This window comes from Polypterus senegalus, chromosome 5, assembly GCF_016835505.1.
Source record: "Polypterus senegalus isolate Bchr_013 chromosome 5, ASM1683550v1, whole genome shotgun sequence".
Taxonomy (NCBI): domain Eukaryota; kingdom Metazoa; phylum Chordata; class Cladistia; order Polypteriformes; family Polypteridae; genus Polypterus; species Polypterus senegalus.
In genome coordinates, this window is record NC_053158.1 from 140,524,691 (window position 1) to 140,549,708 (window position 25,018).

At 37.5% G+C, this 25,018-nt stretch overlaps 1 protein-coding gene across 2 annotated transcripts in view; it reads right to left on the reverse strand.

Moving 5' to 3' along the window:
* Positions 1-25,018, reverse strand: part of pou6f2 (POU class 6 homeobox 2) — a 459,367-nt gene that overhangs the window by 21,835 nt on the left and 412,514 nt on the right. For both annotated transcript variants that reach the window (XM_039754180.1, XM_039754179.1), the window contains exons 6-7: positions 20,878-21,087; positions 7,863-8,031 (exon numbers count right to left, since the gene is read on the reverse strand). In XM_039754180.1, the coding sequence (XP_039610114.1) occupies positions 7,863-8,031; positions 20,878-21,087 (379 nt within the window). The remainder of the gene's footprint in view (positions 1-7,862; positions 8,032-20,877; positions 21,088-25,018) is intronic.

A 25,018-nucleotide genomic window follows, 5' to 3' on the forward strand; every position in this document is an offset into this window, starting at 1 on the left:
ACTATAAGAAAACCTCAGTACAACAGAAAACCTAAATACTCCAAAATTTCTAAAATGACTTAATGGATTTGATTGAAATTTGGTGACATTACAGAAAAGAAAATCATAGTTATAGAAAAAAGATTAGCTGAAATGTATTTTTTATTTATCAGTATTTGTCTGTAATACAACTGTAACAAGTGGGGTTTTCTTGGGGCAGTACATGTTGTTTTTTGCATCAGCTTCAATCATGCTAATGCTGTTATTGTGTAGGGAAATGCTACTGCCAGCTACTAAATGGAAATTCAGATGTGAAGTGAAAGAAGACATGGATAGCAAGTGGCCTGCTTGGGTACATGCAGCACTCCCTACTCTGTCACCTTCTTTTTACTCCTCAAACTGCAATATAAAATACATTTATGTTGAGGTATATTGGATTGTTGCACACTCTTATATACATAAAATTCAAAGAATGGGGATTGGTGGTAAAATACATATAATATTGCAAAGAACTACACTCTGGTTTTCAAAGCACAAACTGAAAACTGCTGGTACAGTGCACCTGCCCACTTCAAGCCCGGTTGCAACACAGGCCATGTGCAATTCTGTTTAGCTGGTTCAATAGTTGGCAGCACAGTGCCACATGTCCTGAATCCTTTCTGCTTGGAGTTTGCATGTCTTCCCCATCTCTTTTTGGGTTTCCTCTGTGCTCTGGTTTCCTCCCACAGCCCAAGATATGAAGTTAGGTGGAATGGAGACACCAAATTGACAGTAGTGTGTGCAAGTGTTTGTGTTCACCCTGTGATGGGCTGGCACCCTGACTTGTCTTCCTGACTTGTGCCCTGTGCTTCCTGGGTTATCCTTCAGCTCCCTCATGACCCTACTCAGGATTAAGTGGGATTAGGAAATGTGGTTAGGAAAGGTATGATATATTCAACAGTAAGGAGCTCCAGTGAGCTAATTATTTTAGCCCCCTGGTTAAAAAATGTATATATATATATATTATATACAGAAAAGTCCTGAGTTACTTACGTAGTACTTCTGATAAATCTGATTAACTCTTGGCACTATAACAGAGGTCACAGACAAAGCCAAGCAACACAGCTAGTAATAAGTGTAAAAATGGAATCATGTACACCTACCATTTGAAATAAAAATAGTTCAGTGAATTAAGTTTCTAGGTAAGTAACTTTAATCTGTAAGAAAATCCTGTCATAAGACTACATGTAATTTAACAATCTTTCTAAATACTTGTAACAGTGCTTTTTAATTCTTCAACAATGCAGGCTTGTTTGCTTAGACCCCATACCGTTTTAATATCAACAGTGGATGTGAAGGTTATAAACCTTACAATAGAGCTGCTTACTTCTGGCTTTAATTAATTAGGAAAAGCAAATATACTATAGATGCAGTATAAGGATTAAGGGATTAAATTAGTATGTAAAGCACTAGCCAAAAATAACAAATGTAAATGACTGTGAACCTTTAATAAAATTATACTCCCCATCATTCTACTCAGGGATGTGGAGCAGATTAATAATTTGAATGTTAATTTTAATATACACTAGTGGCATATTGTGCATGTAAATTGGCAGACTAATTTCTTCAAAATCTTTAAACTCTTAATTTTAAGTGTTAACAGCTAACTGTGGTGTTGCATTTACAAACTTCACAACATAATGCAGGGTAAAATTATAATACAAGTTTAAAATTTTATTAGAAGACTCAGATTTTAGATTGATACTAATTATTACCAATGCATTTCAATGATTTTGTAAATTACATAAATCACAGAGCTATGCACATTTTTTGTTTCCAATGTGGACTGACTGTGATAGTCATTACCTAAAAAGCTTAATTTCGGACCCGCATGGAATGTCATTTGGGAAGTTGGTCAATTTGCAGATACAGTAGTACTGAAGAGGAGCTCAGATTAAGACATTTTTTTTATTTGAAGCCTGTTCATAAAAGATGGAATACTTGAAAATGTGAGGATGCATTCTCAAATGTTATCTGTAGAAAAAAAAAAGATAATCACCTGTACAACATGAAATGGGGTGTTTAGAACCTGTGGACAGTGATGTTCAGTATGCATATCTTACACCAGCATTTTTTGTCAGAGTGTGAATTAAAGAAGAAAGGGGCAAATTGTCTACCCTGACTTCATCCTGCCTGCACCTGTGACTTTTTGATATAGTTCGACAACAGTCTCTCAAACTAACAATAAATTATCAAAGTGAAAATAAATAAACTTCTTAAAAAGGAGGTAATGTTGTCCTTTTAAAATGCAGAATTGTTTGCCTCATGGTTTAACATGACGTCCAGAAGTTTGTAAATAATTATAGTAACCTACTGTAGTGGTGGTACTGTGCAAATGGTGGGGTTTGAGTGGGAGGGAGCGCAGCTGAAATTACCAGGAAGCATTTTGCTTGCAGTTCCTAATTGCAGATCTTGGTGTATGAAAACTCCAAATGTTCATAGCATAGAAAAAGAAGCTGCTTCTGTGGACCTCTGTAATCATATATTGTGGATTTGCAGCTGACTACTGGCAGTTACCATAGCCATAATGTTTGAACTGGAAATGGATAGTGGTGTGATTACATGACAGAACATTTGGTGTAGTCGGCAGGATTTGCACTGTGGGTGGGTGTAGTGTAGTGGTGGTGCTGCACGAAATGCAGATAAGCGAGTGAGAGCTCAACTGACATCACCATGAAGCTCTCCATTTAAGGTGCTTAGACGCTGTCCCTGTGTGCACCAGTGTAGAAGAATTTGTAATGCTCATGGTGTAGAAAAGGTAGCTGCTTCTGAGGGCCTTTGTAATTGTAGGATGTGGCTGGCAATCAGCAGTTACTGCAGTGCAATGTCAGATCGTGGTGTAATTTCACTGCAAAAACACCATGTCCAATGATTTATCCCCAACACAGGTTTTAACTGTGATATGAGCATTATTTCTGAAATTCAGTAGCTGTGAGACCTTTGTGTGGTATTCTGCTGGAAACATTATCATTTGCTGTGCCATCATGCACTGCATTAGCTCCAGTGAGGTAGCTATTCTAAGAATGTTGAATCAGGAACTAAAAGTTTAAGTGGATATACAGTACATAAACTGAATTGAATTGGGACAACATAAACAGATTCACTTGCATATTTGATCTTGTGTCTTGAGTGGTAATTGCTAACAATGTTATTGGATTAGAAAACAACGAGACAAAGAAGATATAGTACAGTACCTTTGGGAAAATGGTGATAGAAGACTATTTAATTTTATTTAAATCCATAACACAAGAGGGTTGGCAGCATGCACTGATACAGTGCGTTGCCGCACCTACCACTTGACAAACCAACCATTGGATGGAGTGCCATTCCTGCCACCAACTCCAGAGTTGGAAGACCTGCTTAGAGGGCTGAATGCAAGTTAATGTCATACCCAGGATGGAGCAATTGCAGATTAAGGGCCTTGCTCATGGGCCCAATGAAGTGGAATCATTTTTGGCATTTACAGGATTCGAGATGGCAACCTTCTAATTGCCGGCGCAGATCCCTAGCCTCAGAGCCACCACACTCTTTCTCTCATAACACTGATGACAATTTTAAAATACATATTAAAATTAGATTTTGTGGGTGGTTGAATCTTGTTTTTTTGTTCTTCTTTGTATTTTAATTTTTGTTTTGTTTTCTCTGGATTGATTGTTGTATCTTATGTTATTATTTTTTGATTGAGTAGTATATTGTTACAATGTTGTACTTTTTAAAAATAAAGTAAAAAACAAGGTAGAAGCACTGTATTAGAATAAAAAAAGGATAATATCAATGGAACTCTCAGTCTGGCATGGGTCTAAATTCCCCTCAAAATACTGAGGGGCAAGTATGAGGAGGCATATTTAAAAGTCTATTAATTTATTTCTATTTACTATTTTTGATATTTAATTTATTTATTCATTCATATACTTATTTATTTTTAATTTGTATTCTACTTCTGCATTTTTGTTCTTTAAACTCTTATAAAGTACTTGCAGACAGTGTACATGCTCTGCGGATTTCAAATAAATTTAGTTGTTGATGTTACTGCATGTTCTAGCCCTGCCGTATGATGTAACTATAATAATTTTAATTCTTTACTTTGGCCAGAGGCCAGTCTTTTCATAATTTGTTGAAAAAGTTTTATAAAAAATGAAGTAAAAGCTAATGGTCTAAGGGTGCTAGGAGATTCAGCACCTGCACTAGGAATAGCAGTTGTAGGAACATTTTGCTGATAGAATGACATCTGGAAAATTAAAGAAAGCAGTTGACTAGTACACTTTCACAGTACTCAACCCCATGAGATTCAGCAGTCATTTGTTACCTTAATATTTCTGTAAAGTTTAAACACCCAAATCCCAACGCTTTTAATAATAGAATCAGTGACCCTCTCTCTTAAAGCATGGAGTTCATTAGTAAAACATTTTTGATCTTTAATTTCTAGGCTTTGTACTACCCATTTTTTGGGGTTTCTGATTGTTGTTAAAATGTTAGTTTAAAACATGTAATAAAAAAGTAATATTCACAGTTATATATTTAAATATGTAATTATTATAAAAAGTCTTTACAGACTCTATCTAAAAATAAAGGTTAGCATTGAAAATATTTTTTCCTCTGACAGAAACTTTGAAAACAGACTGAAAAATCTCACCATTCAATTCATAAAAAATCTTTGGCTTTTTAAAAATGCTTTGTAAGTCTGAGTCCTTGAAAACACAAAATTAGGAAATATTCCAGATAATAAGACATTTCTGCTTTAGCTCTTTTGTAAAGTACCAGTCTTGTCTGCACAGAACAGGTGTTTCAAATGGCTTCAATCTGTAGATCCTTAGGCATAATATCCATCTTGCATGAATGCAAATCAAATCAAAATTTAAACAAATTTTATTTGTCACATAAAACATGATACATAGAGTACAATAAGTAGTGAAATGCATAGTTGCTCAACTCCAATGATTGTGCCTTTAAAAGGGCAGTATCAATAATACACCACTTTATAAATATCAAAAAGCATTAAAGCATTTTAAATATGTGATACATAATACGTATTAATTAAATAAATAACTTAAAGTTAACAGCAGGGCATTATGTAGTACTAGATACTTTCCTTATTCAAGCTGCGTATGGGCTGAGGGAAAAGTTCCTTATCAAACTCTCTAAACTGGACTTCAGGCAGTGGTAGTGTTTGCCTGATTGCTGTATAGAAAAAGGTCATTGCTGGGATGGCTGGTTTCTCTGATCATTTTTTAATCCATTTGCATTCTATGTAGAATTGTCCAGCTTTGCAGCATTTCCTTGTGTAGGTGGACATATCAGTTCTTTTCAAAACAGGGCCAACTACAATTTTATAAGTATTGCAATTATTAGAAGGGTGTCCTGGTGGTGCAGTGGGCAACACTGCCACTTCACAAATGCCTCACCTGCTTGGGCTCCATGTGGAGTTTGCATGTTATCTGTATGTCTGAATGAATTTTCCTCAATGCACTCCAGTTTTCCTCTCATATCCCTAAAGACATAATGGTCAAGTTGCTAGGTCATTCCATATTTGCCATGTGTGGGTATGTACATGAGTGAGCTTAGAAATTGATTTGTTTTCCTGTCAATTATGTTTTGCCTGATAACCATGACCTTTAAAGTTACCAGATTTGCATTGTTGTATGTGTTGTAAAAATGCTGTTGAAAAAACGTTACTCCATGATTCACAGGACTCACAAGTTGGAATGGCAGTCTGCAACTTTATAGAATTTTACTATTGCATGCAAACCAGTCTACAGTCTATTTGAGCTTTGCTGTACCTTTGTCCTAAAGAAGATTTAAGTAAATGTATATATTGTTTATCAGTCACACCATCAAATGCAGTGTGTCTGATTGTTGGTTCTTTAAACATTCTATGTTAGTTAGTACCACTGTAATGCATTTAATTCCTACAGTTGCACCCATTATATATAATAATACAATTAACATACAATAAAACGCTGGCATCACATGATATTTAATGAATGGTCACTACAGAAAAACTAAATAATTTTTCTTCACAGCTTGATTTTCTATTAAATGTTCAATAAAGAATGTAAGCCTGAAGCCTGCATACCTTTCAGTGGGATGGCACCATGATGCTCAATACTATTACCTAACAGCTCAGAAGTCCAATGTGTACTCCGGTCACTGTCTAGGTGGAGTCTGCACATTCTCCACAACTACTAATGAATTTTTTTGCAGTATTCTAGATTCCTTCCATATCCAAAAATTGTGCATTTTAGATTGATTGAAGATGTGTGTTTTTCATTGTTCGGCAACTCAAATCTTCCATAATATGAGTAACTGTATATGAATGTGTTGTTCAACAAACTGCATGACCCTGAATTTAAATAATGTCACTCAGCAAATAGATAGGTAATAGCTGGCAGTTCACTGGGAATCTGTGAAGGAAAGCCTGTGTCCTAACCCTGCTGGGAAGCCCTTGGGATGGAAGGACCGGGAGAGAGAACGTGCATGGGGCATTACCTTCCCTGGAGCACTAAGTGACAGTAAGCTCGGGCTCACATCCCTGCATGGGTGCCCACAAGTCATGCTGGGTAGTCCCAGGAGACGGTCTTGCTGGATTCCTTTGGGTCCAACAAGGGGAGCTGCGGGATTTCGAAGTCTAAATTCTCCTGGAAGTGCTTTGAAGCGGCAGCATCATGTCACCGGAAGCTGCCTACCTCACAAGGACAAGCCAGAGTCAGGTGGAAGGTAGACAAAGCTTGTGAGAAGCGGTGGAGGAGGCAGTGGAAGAGTGACAGAGAGAAAGAAGATAAAGAGTGTATTATAACAGTGCTTTATTGTACTTGTGGCTGTGGTGTTGGGAAATACTTAAAAAAGAGTTTCCCCCAATAAAACACTCTTTATGCTTTTAACTTGTGTCAGTGCCTGCTTGAATTGGATATTTGGGGAGCTGGAGTGCCCACTGGTGTCCACAAAGTTTACAAAATAGTTGTGGCATGCATTTTTATTCATTAGATATCATGTTCATTTTATCTCATCTGTTGTCAGTCCTTCCCTGGTTAGATGTGAAGAAATGTAAGTGCGTGGGGTAAGAGGGCAAAGAGATTGTGTCAGCAATTGAGATTTGTGTCTCAAATGGCAGTGGGTTTTTTGTTTGGATTATGGACAAAAGAGTGCTCTGAAATTGTTCTCTTTTTAAATCTTACTTGCATATCTTCTTTGTTTATACCAGGTTTTATTTAAATGACCATTTTTTGACTCATTTATGTAAATAGGCATACACACATACAGTATATGGTTTTCAATGACTGGAAGTAAGCTGTGATAGACACTCAAATTAAAAATGATAACAAATAAACATGCAAATATTCTATCAATTCCACATACAGTACAAGTGTGATGTTAATTCTTTTTCCCATACATGATAATGGGAGAACCTTGAGAATGTTCAAACAACTTCAGGTGTAGGGTTGAAGGCAGTGCTGCATGGGATATCAGTCAATCATACAGACACATTCATACTGTGCCAATTTAGAGTAACCATTTACAGTAACTGGGAATACTTGGAGAAAATGCAAGAGCAGAACATGCAAGAGCCAGATCAAAAGTGACGGAGCTGAGGACTATGAAAAGTTCCTTGGAACCACTGAATATCCCACCTTACCATAAACATAATTTATTTTGCAGAATTGATGATGAATTTCCAAAAGAAATATTTCATTTAATTTTATCACAGTTGTTACTGTATCTATTTGATGGGACCGTAGAACAGTTTTTGCTGTACAATGCCTGTGCAACATATGCAAAAGCAAACTGAACTAGGCTTTTGGCACTTATCATGTTAATCTAGGCATAATGTCAGAACAATGATAACTCACTGCTAACCAGCTGTCCCACGCTGAGTGCTGATGAAGAAGATGATGTAGACGAGGATGAGGAAGCTTGGCGAACAGGACTCTGAGACATTGAGGCTTGACTGTGAGGCAAGTGAAGGAGACTGGCCTGAGATGATGCTGGGCCTATCTGTGCCTGCTGGTGCTGCTGCATCTAAGGTACAAGAACACAAAAACGTAATACATTCATCAAGAAGTAGAAGTTCATTTAAGCATCATACTGGGATAAAGTGACTGTATTCTACACTTCTGACTAAAAATGAATGAATAGGTGTGAAGCACGGTTAGGCAACATCGGTCCTGGAGGGCTGTTCCAACCCAGTTTCTTAATGGGAAGTCAATTATTTCTGTTGAAGCACTTATTGCTCAAGTGACATTTTGATACTTCATTTTAGTAGTCTTGCTTATTAAGGTTCCCCACACTTAACTGCTTATTTCAGTCTTAAACAGCTGCATTCAGTGTTTTCAATGACTCCTTATTAGCAATAAGATGCAAATGATAAAGGAGCCAGTAGTTCTCCATTTGACACATGTGTGGATTCATCACACACTATTTGGTTTAGAGAAAAATACAACATACTAAAAAATTATCCGTTTTAGTCTTCAAATCATTTAGATGATTTCATTGGAAAGGAAAAAAATCTACAATATAAGAACACTACATTGCAGACAAACATGCCATAAAATTAAATAAGGTCTGAGATTGGCAATCATTAGTTTCTAATTAAGCATCTGGATTGGAACAAAAACCTGCAGCCACTGCGTCCCTCCAGGACTGACGTTGCCTACACTTGGTATAAAGAATGAAATGTTTTATCAACAAACAACCAAAAGAGGTGACAATAAAAATGAATCTGATATCTTGAATTAGAAAGTGACACTAATTGTTTTAGTTTTGTGAATATTTATCACAATGAACTGTCAGCTTATATGCATGACTCTGTAAACTGCAACACATTACACCATTCATCTGTGTCAACATGTTCAGTCACTTGCTGGCATTTGTTATTTTATGTTTCTTTTTATAAACAATTTAGTTTTTGTATGTCTTCATATTTGCTGAGTATGATCAACTTGCAGTATGCAGTGCCGTGAAAAGGTATTTGGTCTCTTCCTAATTTGTCCCATCAATACTAGTTTTTCACACTGAACGTTTTCAGGTCTTTACCCAAAATCTAAGATTAAAAGACAGTTGGGTAAACAAATTGAGCCTTTTAAAAACTAAAATTAAATTTAATTTATCTAATGAACAAACTGTTTCACCATCACTTGGCACTGTGTGAAAAAGTAATTGTCCCCTAGTGACATCAACCCAATTACAGACATAATTAGAGTCAACTGATTGAACACAGGCAGGCTTGTCTACAGCCAGCCCTGCTCAATATAATCCTCACTTGTTTTGACCCTTCCCATCAGAGTCAATTTGCCAGGACAAAAATTCAACAAGCATATACTGCTATGATCAAAGATGATTCCTTAAGGGATTAGAAAGAAAATGTTATTGCAAGGGCTACAAAGCCATTTCTAAGGCTCCGGGACTCCACCAAACCACAGCCTTAGAAAAAATCTCAGAAAACAATAAAAACATTTTGAACACTTGTAAAAATTACTTCAAGGTTGTAGTATAAAATCAACCATTAAGTCACAGAAAATCATGAAAAATTACAATGAATAGCAAGTTATTCAGTGTTCATCACTCTATAAACAGATACACATTGGGCAAAAATGAGCTTTATTGCAGAGAAGCAAAGAGGAACCAATCTAAAAATAAAAAATCAACTGTCATTTGCCAGGAGAATTTTTCAGCTTTTTCAGATTGTCCTTATTATCCTAGTACTTAGTGAGAAAGAGACAATGCTGGCTAATGACTTCTGTCTGGTTCTGCTAAGGCTATCTTTCCTTTCCACATTAATCTTACATTTCAGCTGGGAACCTTATAATTCTGTTTTCCATGTTCAAAAATGTATTGGATGTGCCTGTAACAAATCTAGATACAAACATCTTTGAGTTCAGTCACTATGATGTGTTCTGCTACAACAATAAGTAATTGTATCTATCCATGACAATTCTGAGGCTTTATTACTGAAGGAAACCTGCCCATCACCAGCCATTTGGTGGTAATGATGTTACTGTTTAGAGCTAGGCAGCTCAGTGATGGATTCTGGAGTATCCATATCTTTTCTTAGGTAGGAAGGTGGAAGTGCTGGACTTACCAGTGATGAATTTATGTAGCTGCACTAATTTGACAGATTTTTCTCTTGAACATGTAGTATATCAATAGGGAGTGTGCCAGCAATTCACATGAAAGCAAATTTTACTAGACGCTACAGTACATTTACAGAGGCATTTTGAGGTCATTCACTTATGTTAAAAAGGCTGAAAGCGTTTCAGCAGAAACATGCCTTTTTACATTATTTAGGACAATTTAGATCCAATTTACTGTTCGTGAGATAGGTAGACCTGCTAATGTAACTGTTATAAGTCTCTAGGTAATGCCAACCATTGACAACTGGTGCTTGTTACAGCCTAATATCAGCACAGAAGTATGATGTTATCAAGTCCATAATATAGACATTTTCATACCAAAAAAGCAAGCAAAAGCACAAATGCCTGCCTGCTCTTTTTCATTCCAAAGGACTGTTTTCTATTAAGTCCATATGCCATTAGATAGCTGGCTCTCCATTACTGCAGTGCTTTAAGAAATCATTGTAAATACTCATTTAATGGCACTCATAAGAATATACTATTCAGCTGCATTATATTTAGACTTCATTTTAGAACTTTTACACACGTTTGTGTATGTGTGTGTGTGTAATATATATATAACACTCAGTGTATTAAGTGGGTGCACAGAGAATACACAAAGAATAACCCACACAGAGAAAATAGGGAAAACATGGAAACTCCACACAAATGGCAGCCAGGCACAAGAGCTGAATTCAGGATTCAGCTATGCATGCTGCATTTCTGCTTGTTAGTCAACAGATTGGTTGGCCAGCACAGACTCAACTATAGAAAACCTAGTAGAGGCTAAGCGGCCAGTTGGCCACAGTCTCCAGGACTGTGACTTTGTTTTTGACTTTCTCTTTTACAGTTTTAAACTCCTCTGTTGTCAACTGGCCAATAGGTTAACTATCCATCCATCCATTATCCAACCTGCTATATCCTAACTAGTGGACAGATATTGTTGCTTTCCATCTATGTTTAATCAGTTAATACTTTGTTCTCTGTATGTTCTGTTCTAAGTAATTAGTATAATCTATACTTATATTTTAACTAAGAATTGTTCAAGGTCTCTGCACCTGCACTCAATGAATAATGCCAAACAAAAAATAAGTTGCAGTTGTAAATCCATCAGGAAGAACAGTAAATACTGCACCATTATTCCTCCCCTATAATAACATAACATAACATAACATAACATAACATAATTTATATGACCAATTCTGAGCAGGTTTAAGCGCAAAGCAGGATCCAAACCTTGACAGGGCACCACTACATCGCAGTGTCCACTCACATTCACACACAAGATACACACAGTTCACAGTTTTAAGTTAGCCTTACTTACTAATTTTTGAGATATGAGAGGTAAAACCACTGTAGCCAAAAAAGAAAATCCATACAGGCACAAAGAATATTTAACGCCCTCTATCAAAGGTGTAATTTCTTTAGTTCGCTGAAAGGTGTAAATTTGTGTTTCACAGATAAAAACTCTCAATAAAATAGAAATGGCCTTGTACAAAGACTCCATACTCTAAATGTGATTTACAGATGCTATCTAATGTCAAGCCCCATACAGCAGTATGCTAAAAGAATACCTCAGGCTAAAAAAAAGGCGCAAGTCCCTGATCACTGGCCTAGGAGCCTGCAGGGATGCACCTTCCTTAAATAGGATGTGAGGTCTAAAACATAATCTCATAAAGTGATTAGGTGGCACGAAAGTAAGCCTGGCCAAATGCTGTCCCAAGTGACATGGCTACTTATTTATGTAGTGGTCTTCAGCACTTATGCTTCATTACAAAAGCTACTGTTATAAGGTTTTGAGTAGGATGAACTAATAATTATGTACAATGATTTATGTGCATAGTTCTGACATTTGGGAGTAGTACAAAAGGAACTTTTGGCCACTTGATAGAGTTATTTTTATACACAGGGATTTTTTTCTAGTTTATTATTACTTCAAACAGAGAAATATGTATCCAGGGTGAATTTCTGGTAAATTTGAGCTTTTCCAGATAACTGCCTTTCCTTGCAACCCGTACCAGGAAGTTGTGTGCTGAACGACGGCAGCTCAATTCGAACAGAAGCAGATCTGCCAGGGTAACTGTTTGTAAAACAGCTGGCTAAAATAATGCCTGCATCAGAGTCAGGACAGTTACTATTGTCATCTTGTTACATTTGTTGTTTAACTATTTTTCTATTATTCTTATTTGTGTATTGCTATTTCAGCAGAGAAGGTTAAAATTTAACCCCAGGTACAACAAACCTTTACTTTTCCACCAGTATGTTAATCTTCATCCAGCCCTGTAAGTAGGTCCCCCAACCTGCAAGGACAACTTGGGGGTTAGTAGCAGGATTGGCACTCTGGCCACTGTAAAAAAAACTGTAAGAAACCTCACCCGTTGCACACCTGTACTCGGATCTCAATCTGGATGGTTTGCTGTGTGGTGGGTGCGGCAACATGCTGTAATTAGTGCATGCTCCCAACAAAAAAAAATAAAAAAAATAATTATTGTGAACACATATACATTTGCTTATCCATGCAATTGTCGTGTGGCAGCAGCACAAAGCATAACATTATGCAGATACAGCTCAGGAGAGTAAGTGAATATTAACATCAACTGCCAGAATAGGAAAATATAAATGTGACCTAGTTGATTTTGACTGGCATGATCGTTGGTGCCAGACGGACTGGTTTGAGTACTTCTGAAGCTGATGATATCCTGAGATTTTCACGCACATCAGTTTAGAGTTTACTCATTATTGTTCGAAAAACAAAAAACAGACTGGTTTGGGCTAATCGAAAGGCTACAATAACTTAAGTAATCACTCTGTACAACTGTAGTGAACAAAAAAGTAACTCAGAATGTACATCATGTTGAACCTTGAAGTAGATGAGCTGCAACAGCAGCAGACCACATACAATTTCAAACAGCCAAGAACAGAAAGCTAAGGCTGTAGTGAACATAGGCTCACCAAAACAGAACTTTTGAAAACTGTGAGATGGTGTGGGTCCACTCCAGTCTCCCTATTCCAGTTTTGGGAGCTTCTTGGACCCGACACCGTTGATAGTCATGACCGAGATGAGCTATGTAATGAGGACACCACACGAAGGAAAGGGAAGTTGCAAAGTGTTAAGTGCTTTTATTCAACAAAAATCAAAACAGTGTCCAAATAAATAGTGCAGTGCTCAACAATAATCCATAAATAAGTCCATAAAGGCAGGTTGAAGTCAGGAATAAAATCACAATAAATAAATCCTTTAAAAGCAGAGGTTAAAACACAGTCACTGGCTCCATCATGATCTTTTCAGTGACTGATGATCCCAGCCCACCACCTTCTTCATCTCTCCAGCTCACCAATAACTTGTGTAGCCAGCAGCCACGATCTTCATCTCCACCCACGTTTTGGATGCCTCCATCAGCGTCTGCCAGACCATTCAAGGTCGGATCTCGTCCTGTCATCCTTCACATACCTGCAGTTGTACCTCAGATCCTCAGATTCCTGGGGAGGTCATCAGCCATGCTCGCCCCACTCCACACCTTTGGTCAAATGGGTGAACCAGCCCCTAGAGCACCATGTCCTATGCTTCTTTGCAGGGTGCCTGTTCTTGTTGCCTTTCCTCTCTAGGTGGCCGGATCGTCTTGCCCAAGACTACTCTTCTGCCGCATTTTAACCTCTGACCTTTTTCTCGTTCTATCTTCCTCCTTATATTTCCCCCACTCTCGCTTCTCTTTTATATGGGGACGTGGCACAGGTGTGGTGATTAGCAGCTCCCGGCATCAATTACAGACACAGGCGACTCCTCAACTGTGCACTTGAGTGCGGAAACGCACTTGCAGCATTGCGCCCAGGAACCGCTCTTGCCACCCTACCATGCCCCCCTCCTTAAAGCCGCGAGTGCGCCGATTATTTATTTAAAAAGACAATCAGCCACGGACCTCACTTTACCACAGACTGAAAAATGTAGCCTGGTCTGATGGATTTTGATTACTGATGAACAAAACAGATGGTAAGGTCAGAATTTGGTGTCTACAGCATGAATCCATGCACTCAACCTTCCTTATGTCAACAGTCCAGGATGCTGGTGGTGGTGTAACAGTGTGGGAAATGTTTTCTTGGCTCACTTTTGGCCAGTTAATACAATCAACCATCAACTGAATGCCATGGCCTGTTTGAGTATGGTTACTTGCTATACGCATCCCTTCATAGCCACAACTTACCAATTTTCCAATGGGTGCTTCCAGCATGATTATGCACAATGCATAAGCAAAAGTTCTCTCAAACTAGTTACACTAACGTGATAATAACTTTGGTGTTCCTCGGTGGCTCTTTGAGAACACCTCTGGGATGTAGTAGACCAGAAGATTCACAGTATTAATCTGCAGAATTTGCATGATACAATCATGTCAGCAAGGATCAGAATCTCAAAGGAATGTTTCCAACATCATGTGGAATTCATGCCAATAAAAACTGATGATATTTTGAGAGCAAATGGAGGCCCTACCCAGTATTAGTATTGTTTCCTAATAATTTGCTCAGTGAGTGTTTGCCAGAATGTCAGGGTTTCCTTGGAGACTCCTATGAGATTATGAACATTAAAAATATCTTCACATTCAGGCTGTAACTCTCTATTTTTAGGGGAAACAAATTAAACTCAAGGAGGGCAAACTCTGTCCTGGAGGAGCACCATAGCAGTAGGCTTCCTTTATAGCCATTCAGACGTTCAGAGGCTAGTTTGCACCACTAAATTAATCTCTATTGTGTAATTAGACCATTTAAGTAATTCTTTTTATTTTTGCTTTTATTTTTCTTATCTAGCTAATATCTGCATGGCTTTGTCTTATACTATAGCTGGCTGATCCATTTTCAGTGTCATCAGTTTGAGTCACACATCTTCTTAAAAGGCTGCTACAATGCCTAGAGCTTCTTAAAAGTTGACACCATAGGTAAGTAAATAATTAACATGGGTCAGTCACAGTAGTGTTTTTACATCAATAGTGATCTGGTTAAAACTGAGCCAAGTCAGTTCTATGTTTTAGTTCAGATATATGTTTAAATCTGGGCTGGTTCTATCTTTGCCATCAAAATATAATATGGTAAATTTTACATTAGCACTGCGAGATATGAATGAATGACTAGGGAATAGTGGCTACATGGATGAATCGGAACACCAAAAAATGGATGCACTATATATAATAATAAATTAATAAACAATAAAAAAATGAACATAACCTCAGTAATATTTTCCCTCCATCCATCTAATTCCAAGCCATTTATTGCAAGTCAAAGTTAGGACATACAGTACTACAGCCCCCATGAGTAATAGACACAAGGCATGAATCAAATTTGATAGATCATCCATTAAAATAAAATGGTTTGCATAAAATTAGACTTACACTGTTAATCTATTCTTGTTTTGATAAGATGCCCTTTGAAGGAGAAGAGCTAAGATAGGTGGCTGCTCTGTTTTTGGTGCTACCATGATAGACTTTCTGTGATTCTAAAACTGGATTAGATGGGTTCAGGAAGTGGATAAATGATGCCTTTAAATGTATATTTTACATTTATAAACCTACAACAGAGGTTAAAATAATCCAGTAAACACTAGTCTGGGAGACTGTTTAGGAATGTGTGTTACAGAGTAAAATTACAAAATTGATCATCAGAAGAGAAGAGCTTGTAACAAAATACAAGCAGGTTACAGTATCTAGGTTAAAAAACATACAGTATGTCAGACAGCAATTCACCAAACAAGATAATCCTTAAATGCTCCTTAAACAAACTGAGGAAGTCAGAATTTTGAATGGAGGTGGGCAGCTTGTCCCACCAGCTAGGAACTACACATGATTTTTTTTTTCTTCCAGTCTTGAATGAGTTGACCCTGAATGAGTGAGTGTGCTCCCTGAATGTCAGGGCTTGTTTTTATTTTGCTGTCAATGTTGCTATGACAATATTCAGCTATTTTATTAAAGTATGTAAATAAAAATTATTAACTGAATAGCTGTAAATGTGTATGGTGCTTTATGTGGGAAAGTATATGTAGATGAGAAATGCAAGATATGAAAATAAACATATTTGGTTGTTTTTGTGCTACAGGGGTTGGAAATGCTGCCTCATAGCTGCAGGGATCTTTGTTTAGTTCCTGACCTAATCACCATCTTTATGGATTTTACAGTATATGTTCATCAGATGTCAGCCATGGACTTTCTGTTAATACTTAGGTTTCTTCATGTGAACATGTGAATGTTAGCTTCATTCTTGACTTCTAATTTGCCCAGTAAGTGTGGACTTGGAGGTGAGTGTGGCTTATACTGGACTGGCATCCTATGCAGGGCTGGATTGGACAAATTACAGCTCATGCATTCATGCAACTGGCTATTGAGGGCACAGAAAATGATGGATGGTTTGAATGAATTACTTACATTTATTATACATAGTGATCAACTACTAGTGTCTGTTTCACGCTGCAAGATACATTTATTTTATGAAAATAAATGAGTTCTTTTCTTGTGTTGAGATTTCTATTGAGTAGGAAATTTTAGTTTTGCAAATTGTTCTGAAGAATACTTCTCTTCTGCTTCACTAATGGTGTAGACAACAACACAAAAGGCTGACCTTCTAAGACTCCAGGGTTTAAATATACAGTCATCATTTCTGGTCTGGATTTATGTAGTTTACAGCACACCATACCAAAACACAGAGTATTGTTCACACATCCAGCAGTGACATCCTTAGCACTCATTTTAAACATCTGTCAAAACATCTTTTATTTGTAGCTAAAGGCACTTTTCTGATCCCCTGCAGTGCAGTGCAAAAACATTCCTTTTCATTAATGCACTTAAAATGAAAAGTCTACTATTTTCCCGACCATCAGCTTACCTTTAGAAATAAAGCCGATCTATAACCTGCATCTTAAAGGTGTTTCAGCCTTGCTTCTTAGGTTTTGAATTTTAACGAGGGATTACACAAAATATCATACAGGATCTATAATATTTCTATAGTATAATGAGTTTGGAGCTAGCAAAAATAAGCAGCTATGCAGCATAAGAGTGTAGTCTATGGGCTGGGCGTGTGAGAGGTGATTCTAAAGAATTTCATTAAATTCTACTCTCCGGAAACTGCAGCTCACCTTTTTTGCCCCTTATACATTATGAAAGCCCTCACATTATATATTGGTACATGCAAAAATGGTGACTTGTATTTGTATGCTCATTCTTCAGGGGCTTAGCTTTTAAAGTGGTGAGATATTACATTTTTGTAATTAAACTGCTATATACAGTATTCTTTGTTTTAGTTTTTTCCTTCTTTTTCTCTGAATGAGACACCTAATCTGCTGTAGCAATGGTCACAGTTCACTAGGCTTATGGACATACATCACCCTGACCTGTAAAAAATCCTAAAACATCTACTCCCTTTTTATAGGGTGAGACTACTATTGATTCCAGGGTGCATGGAATGTCAACCAGGGGCCGTACTGTAACTACACCAGGTTAAAAGTGGGAGCTAGTCTGAAATTTAAAGGGGGGCAATCTTCAATATTGCTTAAAATCACACGCTATGCCAGATCTGTTTCTGAAACTGTAAACAATAGCTGGGTATTCTACTAAAGATAAAACAGCACTAACTTGTTTTATGAAGGGACAAGTAGGGAAAATGTAGTCAAAAATACAAGCAAGATAAAGAACCAATAGTCAATTGAAATTGTCGCCAAGCCCAAAATACTGCTATATTGAAGAACAACATCGTAAGCCTGTTGCATCAGTAACTTCAGGAACTACTCACTTGTGGTTGTTCAAGCATATTAAGGCAGTGATAGACATCAATAAATACCCCAAACCTGGTGGCACCCATGGGAACAAAAATGACATCCAAAAAACTGTGCAAATTATTTTTAATTATAAGAAATACTGCGGTAATACAAAAAAAAAAAAGTTTTTTTAAATTCTTCATTTTAAAATGCCACAAAAAGAGCAAAACATGAAGGATAATTAAATATTACATATACTGTAGCTTCATAATACAGTGAATTCCAAAGTTATCCATTTTCAATAAAATACACACAAAAGAAAGTGATGATTATTGGAAGTACACAAAGTAATATATGAATGAAAAAAAAAAACCAAAAAACTATGTTTGGACCTGTCCACATAGACATTTGTTGATTCACTACTTCCCTCTCCCTAAAGTACCATAAATCTTTCAGAATCACCTCCCAGTTCTGTATCTTTTACTAGATCTGGCCTTTCTTCCTCTCACACCACTCAGCCTAGTAAAGACAATGACGAAAAAGCAGGAAATAAATCTGTAAACCCTACCTGATGTTCACCTGTTTGGCCAAGCAGGGGCAGGTTTATTAAGTATTGAATCTACCATTACATGGTGCACTCTGGTGGACCCTAAGGCTTTTGAAAACCTGAAACCTTTGGACTTGGATGTCTTTTACTCTCCTCTATCCAGCCCTCCATTCAATCTATTGTCAGCATGTTGTAACTATCCCTGACAAGGATTACCTGCTACTCTCTGGCTTCCTTATGGACTCTGTAGGTTTCTTCCCAAGAAGCTAAGATTTTTCTTTACTTTATCTCTTTCTGCTATTACTGCTTATTAGGTAAGAATTTCTGGGCCATTATTTACAAAAGAAGAATTTGCTTACCCACACTGATAACTGAAAATGTTCTCAAATACTGACCTGCTGCATTGGAGAAGGGCGCTACCAGTGGCATCATGACCAGATGTTAATGGAAATAGCCATACCATCTCTAGTGCCATCTCCCAGCACAGGCACCACCATACAATTCATTTATGTATAAGCTCTGTCACGACTGGGGAGAAGTCACAACCATCAGACTGTTAATTAAGAGACAGCCTACTCAGGCACCATAGAATATCCACAGTACCATGCTCAGGCAAGACACGGTCCTGCTGTCACGAGAAACAAGGCTTTTTTTTATTTTGTTAGAGGTTACAGTTTCCTGGTAAGAACTGATAGAAGAAGTCTGAGAGGAAAAAAGTGAAGTAGCAGGGATTGGTAGAAAGGGGTGGCATGCATAGTGCCTACTGAATGAAATGGGCTGCAGAAAGTTTGCTGTTAAGTCCATTTTTAAGGCATTCCATTTTTGGGGTATCACAGGAGGATAACAAAAAGTAAAACTATCAGGCATCAGAGATGGCTATGGTTCATAAGGAGATATCAATGGACAATTGCTACTTAGACATTTCAACTTGACCAACTCCAGTTTGGGCTCCTACTTGAGCAGTGTCTGATGTCGAAAGACCCACACAACCCAATGACTCCAGGAAAGGTCATTAATGATGTATCTAAGTGCATTAGCAGGTGTGTTTTATTAGGCACAAAACTGTGAAAGGCTCATCAGGCCATTCTAGGTCATATCACTTTGACTCAAATTAGCCCCACATCTGATAGGTGACTCTACATACTGTTCAAATGTTTAATGTATTCATATAGCTAGACTTGCATTAAATGGAAAGAAAGAAACATCCTTGTGATGGTAATCTTCAATTTGTGATGGTAACCTTCAATTTCCACTCTAGGAGTTTGTCTCAATTCTAATTATTTTATTGTTATTGCTGATGTAACAGACACCTTTAGCAAAGGTGACATATATCTGTATCCATTACAAATATGTTTGGGGTCACCAGGTCAAGGGCACCACCAGATAGCATAGTGCAGGAGAGAGTCTTAAAAATACCTACCAAGACAAACAGATGCAACTATACTGACTGCTTATGACAGTACACTCTTGGTGTACTGGGTGCAACCGAATACAGAAAAGAACGAAATGCAGTTTGGCCAGGATGCTAAAGAAAAAAAAAATCACAACAACAGGGTTTGCTGGAGAGAGATACAGTAGCAAGAGACTATAATATTTCCTTACCACCAAGTAAGTGAACGTGGTTCTTTCCTATAAACAGAGGGACCAAGTTAAAGGAGAAAGCCCACTTTTTAAAGGCAATGGAAGGCTCAAGAACACAGAGAACAGTAGTGTCGTGCTAAAGAATTCTGACATGGTCTCTCTAGTAAATATAGGACATAACCTGACCTCAGACATAATTCCACATCAGGGGATTAGAGCAACCTTATCATAACAAGCACCTTGAGTCTTGAGTTCAGAGGTAGAAGCCAGGGTCAGGGGAGAAAGACAGTACTTGGCGTGGCTTTGATGGTTAGGTAGATGAGCTTTCCCACCTGATAAGACAGGGCACAGCACAGGTAGTGTGGGCTGAATTGTACTTTTTTCTCCCTTCCTTGTGTCATTGTTGTGATAAAAATGCTAAGATAGATAGTGCCCTCTCCTATCGCTATATATAACAGCTGCCAGAAAATTTCAGTTAATTCCAATAGGAGGTGCCAAGACAACCATCTGTGCCATTATCACACCATTTAAATCATTATTAAATAATTTATTGATATCCACCAATGACTTCAATAAATACAAATCATCTAAATTTGGCAATTTTTAGTCTCTGTTTCTAGGCCTTCAAACAAGCTCTACATAATGTGTGCATGCACAAAAGGTATAATGTGTAAGTTCTTAAAACATTTTGAGGACTTGTACACAAGCTTCAGCACAGCCCATTTAAAATACCCTTGAATCTCTGCATCTATTAAGATCTACTTTGTTCATCACTGTAAAATACTGCAAAAATGGTGGGTTTAATGTTTGATTGGTTGTTAGTATTAGCATGAAAGACACTTAAAAAAAAACTTGAACGACTGAATGATTGATTGATAGGTTGCTTAAATCTAAAGTTATACCTGTTGGCCTGGTTTGATTGGTGATAATGTTATTCCCTGCGTGTTAATGACTGGTAGGATTTGGTTGCCAATAACCGTGGCTATGATCTGGCCTTGAGCATTTGTCAGGAGCTGAGGAGTGATTGGCTGAACTTGAAGACCCTGAGCTCCACTTCCCGTCTGGTTAGATGGCACTGTGGAGTTAGGCATCAGTGGAATTGTCCCAATGATCTGAAAAGACAGGATAAAGAACATATTGTGAATACACCGTGACCTAGGTATGTGTAAAAAAACAAACAAACAAACAAAAAAAAAAACCCAGAAATGTATAGATTAAAAAAACAGTGCAAATTATCTTATGTGCTGCTTATTTATTTGTGTGCTCCAAAGAGAACAGTGAAGGTATTTTTAAAGGTTTTCACAAAACTGTTAATATCATAATTAGGAGAGAGGAAAAGTTTCCTATACATTGTCAAACTGAACTGAAAATATTTACAATTTATTACAAATACTATAAATATGAGAAAAACCACAAGGTCCATCTATCCATCTACTTTCTAAACCAACATCAGGTAGTTGCAAGGCAGAAACTAGCCCTGGACAGTAAGCCAGGCATCCATCCATTCACCTATTGCTTCATCCATCCATTTCTGAACCAGCTTAATTTGCTTTTAGAATGCCTATTATTGGGCGGGAATCAAGCCTTTTATTTGACCATTTTACTTTATTCCAAGATTTGAGTGAAAATGAATGCAAGATGGAAAGAATGCCCCATGCAGCAATGTGGACACATGTCAGGATTCCATAAGCAAAGAAGGTCCAGTTTTCCAGGCCATTCCCTCAAAGAGAAAATTATATAAATTGGGAGTCATTGATAGTGCAGGAGCAGGAAAACTTTTAAACACACTAGCGTACACTGAACATTTCCACTTGATTGATAGTGTCTTACATACTAAAGAACAATCTATTTAAAATGTATAAAACATTTTAGTTTTTAAGAAAAAAAATACTTGGTTATTTTTTTTAACTACAATTAATATAGTGGCACAATATTATGGTTCCACTGACTTAAGGTTTCAGAAGAAGAAGAGCAGAGATATCACAGCCATACCATTGTAAACCCTACTCTTTTTATACTGTATCTATCCGGTGTTAATCCTGCTTTGGTCTGCGGTGCCCATGGTCTGGGCAACGATGGATATATGGCAAAAACCAGCTCTAAAATGTAGAGTCAGCCCATTGTAGGCCACACATCTGTATCTGATAAGTAAAGTTCAATAGAATTAAATGTATTTTTCTCTCAGCTACAATTCAATTATTTTGAAACGCTAAGGAATGACAATATAGTAAGCAATGATAGCAATGGATAGTAATGGATAAGGTGCATATGATGTGAAGAAGTTTTTTCACAAGTCATATGTATTTCTCACATTAACAAAAGTGATGAATACCTATATTCAAGTCAAAACGTGCTTATGCACAAATTCTTATTTAGCATGAAAGATAAATGAAACCCACCAAGTTTCCTAAATATGGAGGCATTAGTTATATTTATTTTAATGAACTTCAATGTGCTGCAATAAATGGTATATGTGCATTTATATAAAATGTCCAATTATTTAAGGTAGACAATATCAATACACCAACAATGAATGGGGAAAAAGAAAGGTTTTTATTTTGCTTAATTTAGGTTTGTTGCTGTATACAATGTTTGTGATCACATGGGATGAAATAATCTGCTTTAAAAATAATCGCTTAGATTCCATGACAATGGTATATTGCTCATTTGCACTGATCATGTAGCTCATTTAAAGTAGGGTCAGCACAAGCCCATACAACAGGAGATGAGAAAAATGTTGTTTATCAAAGAGCTGGGAAAGATCTGAGCTGAAAAATCTAAAGATCCAAACTACCAAAGCCAAAATGCAAATGAAACTCATAGTCAAAAGAACCACAAAAAATACTGACTCCCTAAAAAGATCTGCAATAACTAATGTTGAGAGAAGACTGTTTTTAGAATACAGAAGCATGTACACAGAAAGCAGCACACAGCTATCTTATATAGGGAGAAAGTATTGACATAAGAAAACATGTAACCCCAATGTCATGTAACTAGCAACTGGTATGGGGACTATAAACAATATGATTGTGGTCATGCAAAAATATAGAAAAATACAAGCATCCACTATATAAATAGTGATACAAAATGGTGGCAAGAAACAAGTTCAAGTTTATTGTCAAGTCCCAAGCTGAGGCATTTTGTGATCAACTTTGACGGTACAACAGTGTTAAATATTAAATTGTACTTTATAAACAGGACTCTGACATAACAGTTTTTATCATCCATGTTGTTATGGAATGTAAGAGACATGGCATCCTCTGTGGGCTGATTATGATAATATGCAGTCTAGAGGTTATCATTTCTATCTTGAATATTCTGTTTAATTTCTCCAAACACCAGATTCTTACATGATTTCATCACAATTGGAATTAGATTTCTTAATTTGTCACCGATTCTGTTCATAACAGAAGCCAGGGTGTTGAGGAGGTCTGGTTTGGTGGACTCAGGATTGGGTTACTGCTTTATGCAGATGATGTTGTCCTGTTTGTTTCATCAGTGTGTGATCTTCAGCTCTCTCTGAATTGGTTCGCAGTTGAGTGTGAAGCAGCTGGGATGGGAATCAGCACCTCCAAATCCGAAACCATGGTCCTCAGCTGAAAAAGGGTGGAGAGCGAGATCCTGCTCCAAGTGGAGGAGGTCAAGTATCTTGGGGTCTTGTTCACGAGTGAGAGAAGAATGGAGCGTGAGGTCGACAGGTGGATTGGTGCCGCGTCCGCAGTGATGAGGGCTCCGCATTGGTCTGTCGTGGTGAAAAAAGAGCAGAGCCATAAGGCAAAGCTCTCAATTTACCAGTCAATCTATGTTCCTACTCTCACTTTTGGTCATGAGCTATGGGTAGTGACTGAGAGAATGAGATCGCAAATACAAGCGGCTGAAATGAGTTTCCTCCGCAAGGTGTCTGGGCTTTCCCTTAAAGATAGGGTGAGAAGCTCCGTCATCCGGAAGGGGCTCAAAGTAGAGCCGCTGCTCCTCTGCATCGAGAGGAGTCAGATGAGATGGCTCGGGCATCTGATCAGGATGCCTTCTGGATGCCTCCCTGGTGAGGTGTTCGGGGCATGTCCAACCGGGATTAGGCCCCGGGGAAGACCCAGGACACGCTGGAGGGACAGCCCAAAAGCCAGCTTGAAACAATGATGTTTTAAAGGTGGTTCATAGCCTCTGATGACACATTCTATCTATCTATCTATCTATCTATCTATCTATCTATCTATCTATCTATCTATCTATCTATCTATCTATCTATCTATCTATCTATCTATATATATATATATAAATATATACAGTGGACTTAGAAACTCAATTCGTTCGCGAGGGCTGGTTGTAACTCAAGTTGGTTGTAAGTCAAGACTATTTCTCCCATAAGTAATAATGGAAATACCCATAATGCGCTCCGTACCTCCCACAGCAACACTTACTTAACCTTTTCATAATAAAAAAGGGTTGTATAATGTGCATAATTTAACAAAACACCAATAATTATTCTAATGTACTAACCAAAAAGTTCGAAAAAGTGCCTAGCCTACCAGAAACAACAATTTCAAACTGTACTCTCCATTTAATTTGATATCTTTGGGCTGCAGAAAGGGAGGAGGAGGAGAATGAAACGGAAGGTGGTTATTGTTTAGAAGGAGCCTCCTTATGCAAATCTTTCCTTTGTAAAATTGTCAAGATGGTGGATTTCGACATGCTGTACATATTAGCGACATCGGTCATGAACGCCACTCTCATACAGTATTTCAGCACAATTTCCTTCTTTGTTTCAATTATGATCGCTGTTTCTCAAGTTAATAATGACAATAGTCGAGCAATCAGTTCAAAACTGGTCGTGTTGTTAACTGCTGTAATAATGCACTCCAAAGCAAGCTGGTGTTGACTCAGCCTGATGACATCATCATGTGCCGCGCCAGCCCGCTAGCTAACATCCCTTAACAATCGCTTTCTTTACCTTTGTTACCTTCTCTTCCTTCCTTGCCATGGTCTTAGTGAATTATACATATAGATAAATCACTGCACTGACTGAAATTACGTCCACAAACACAT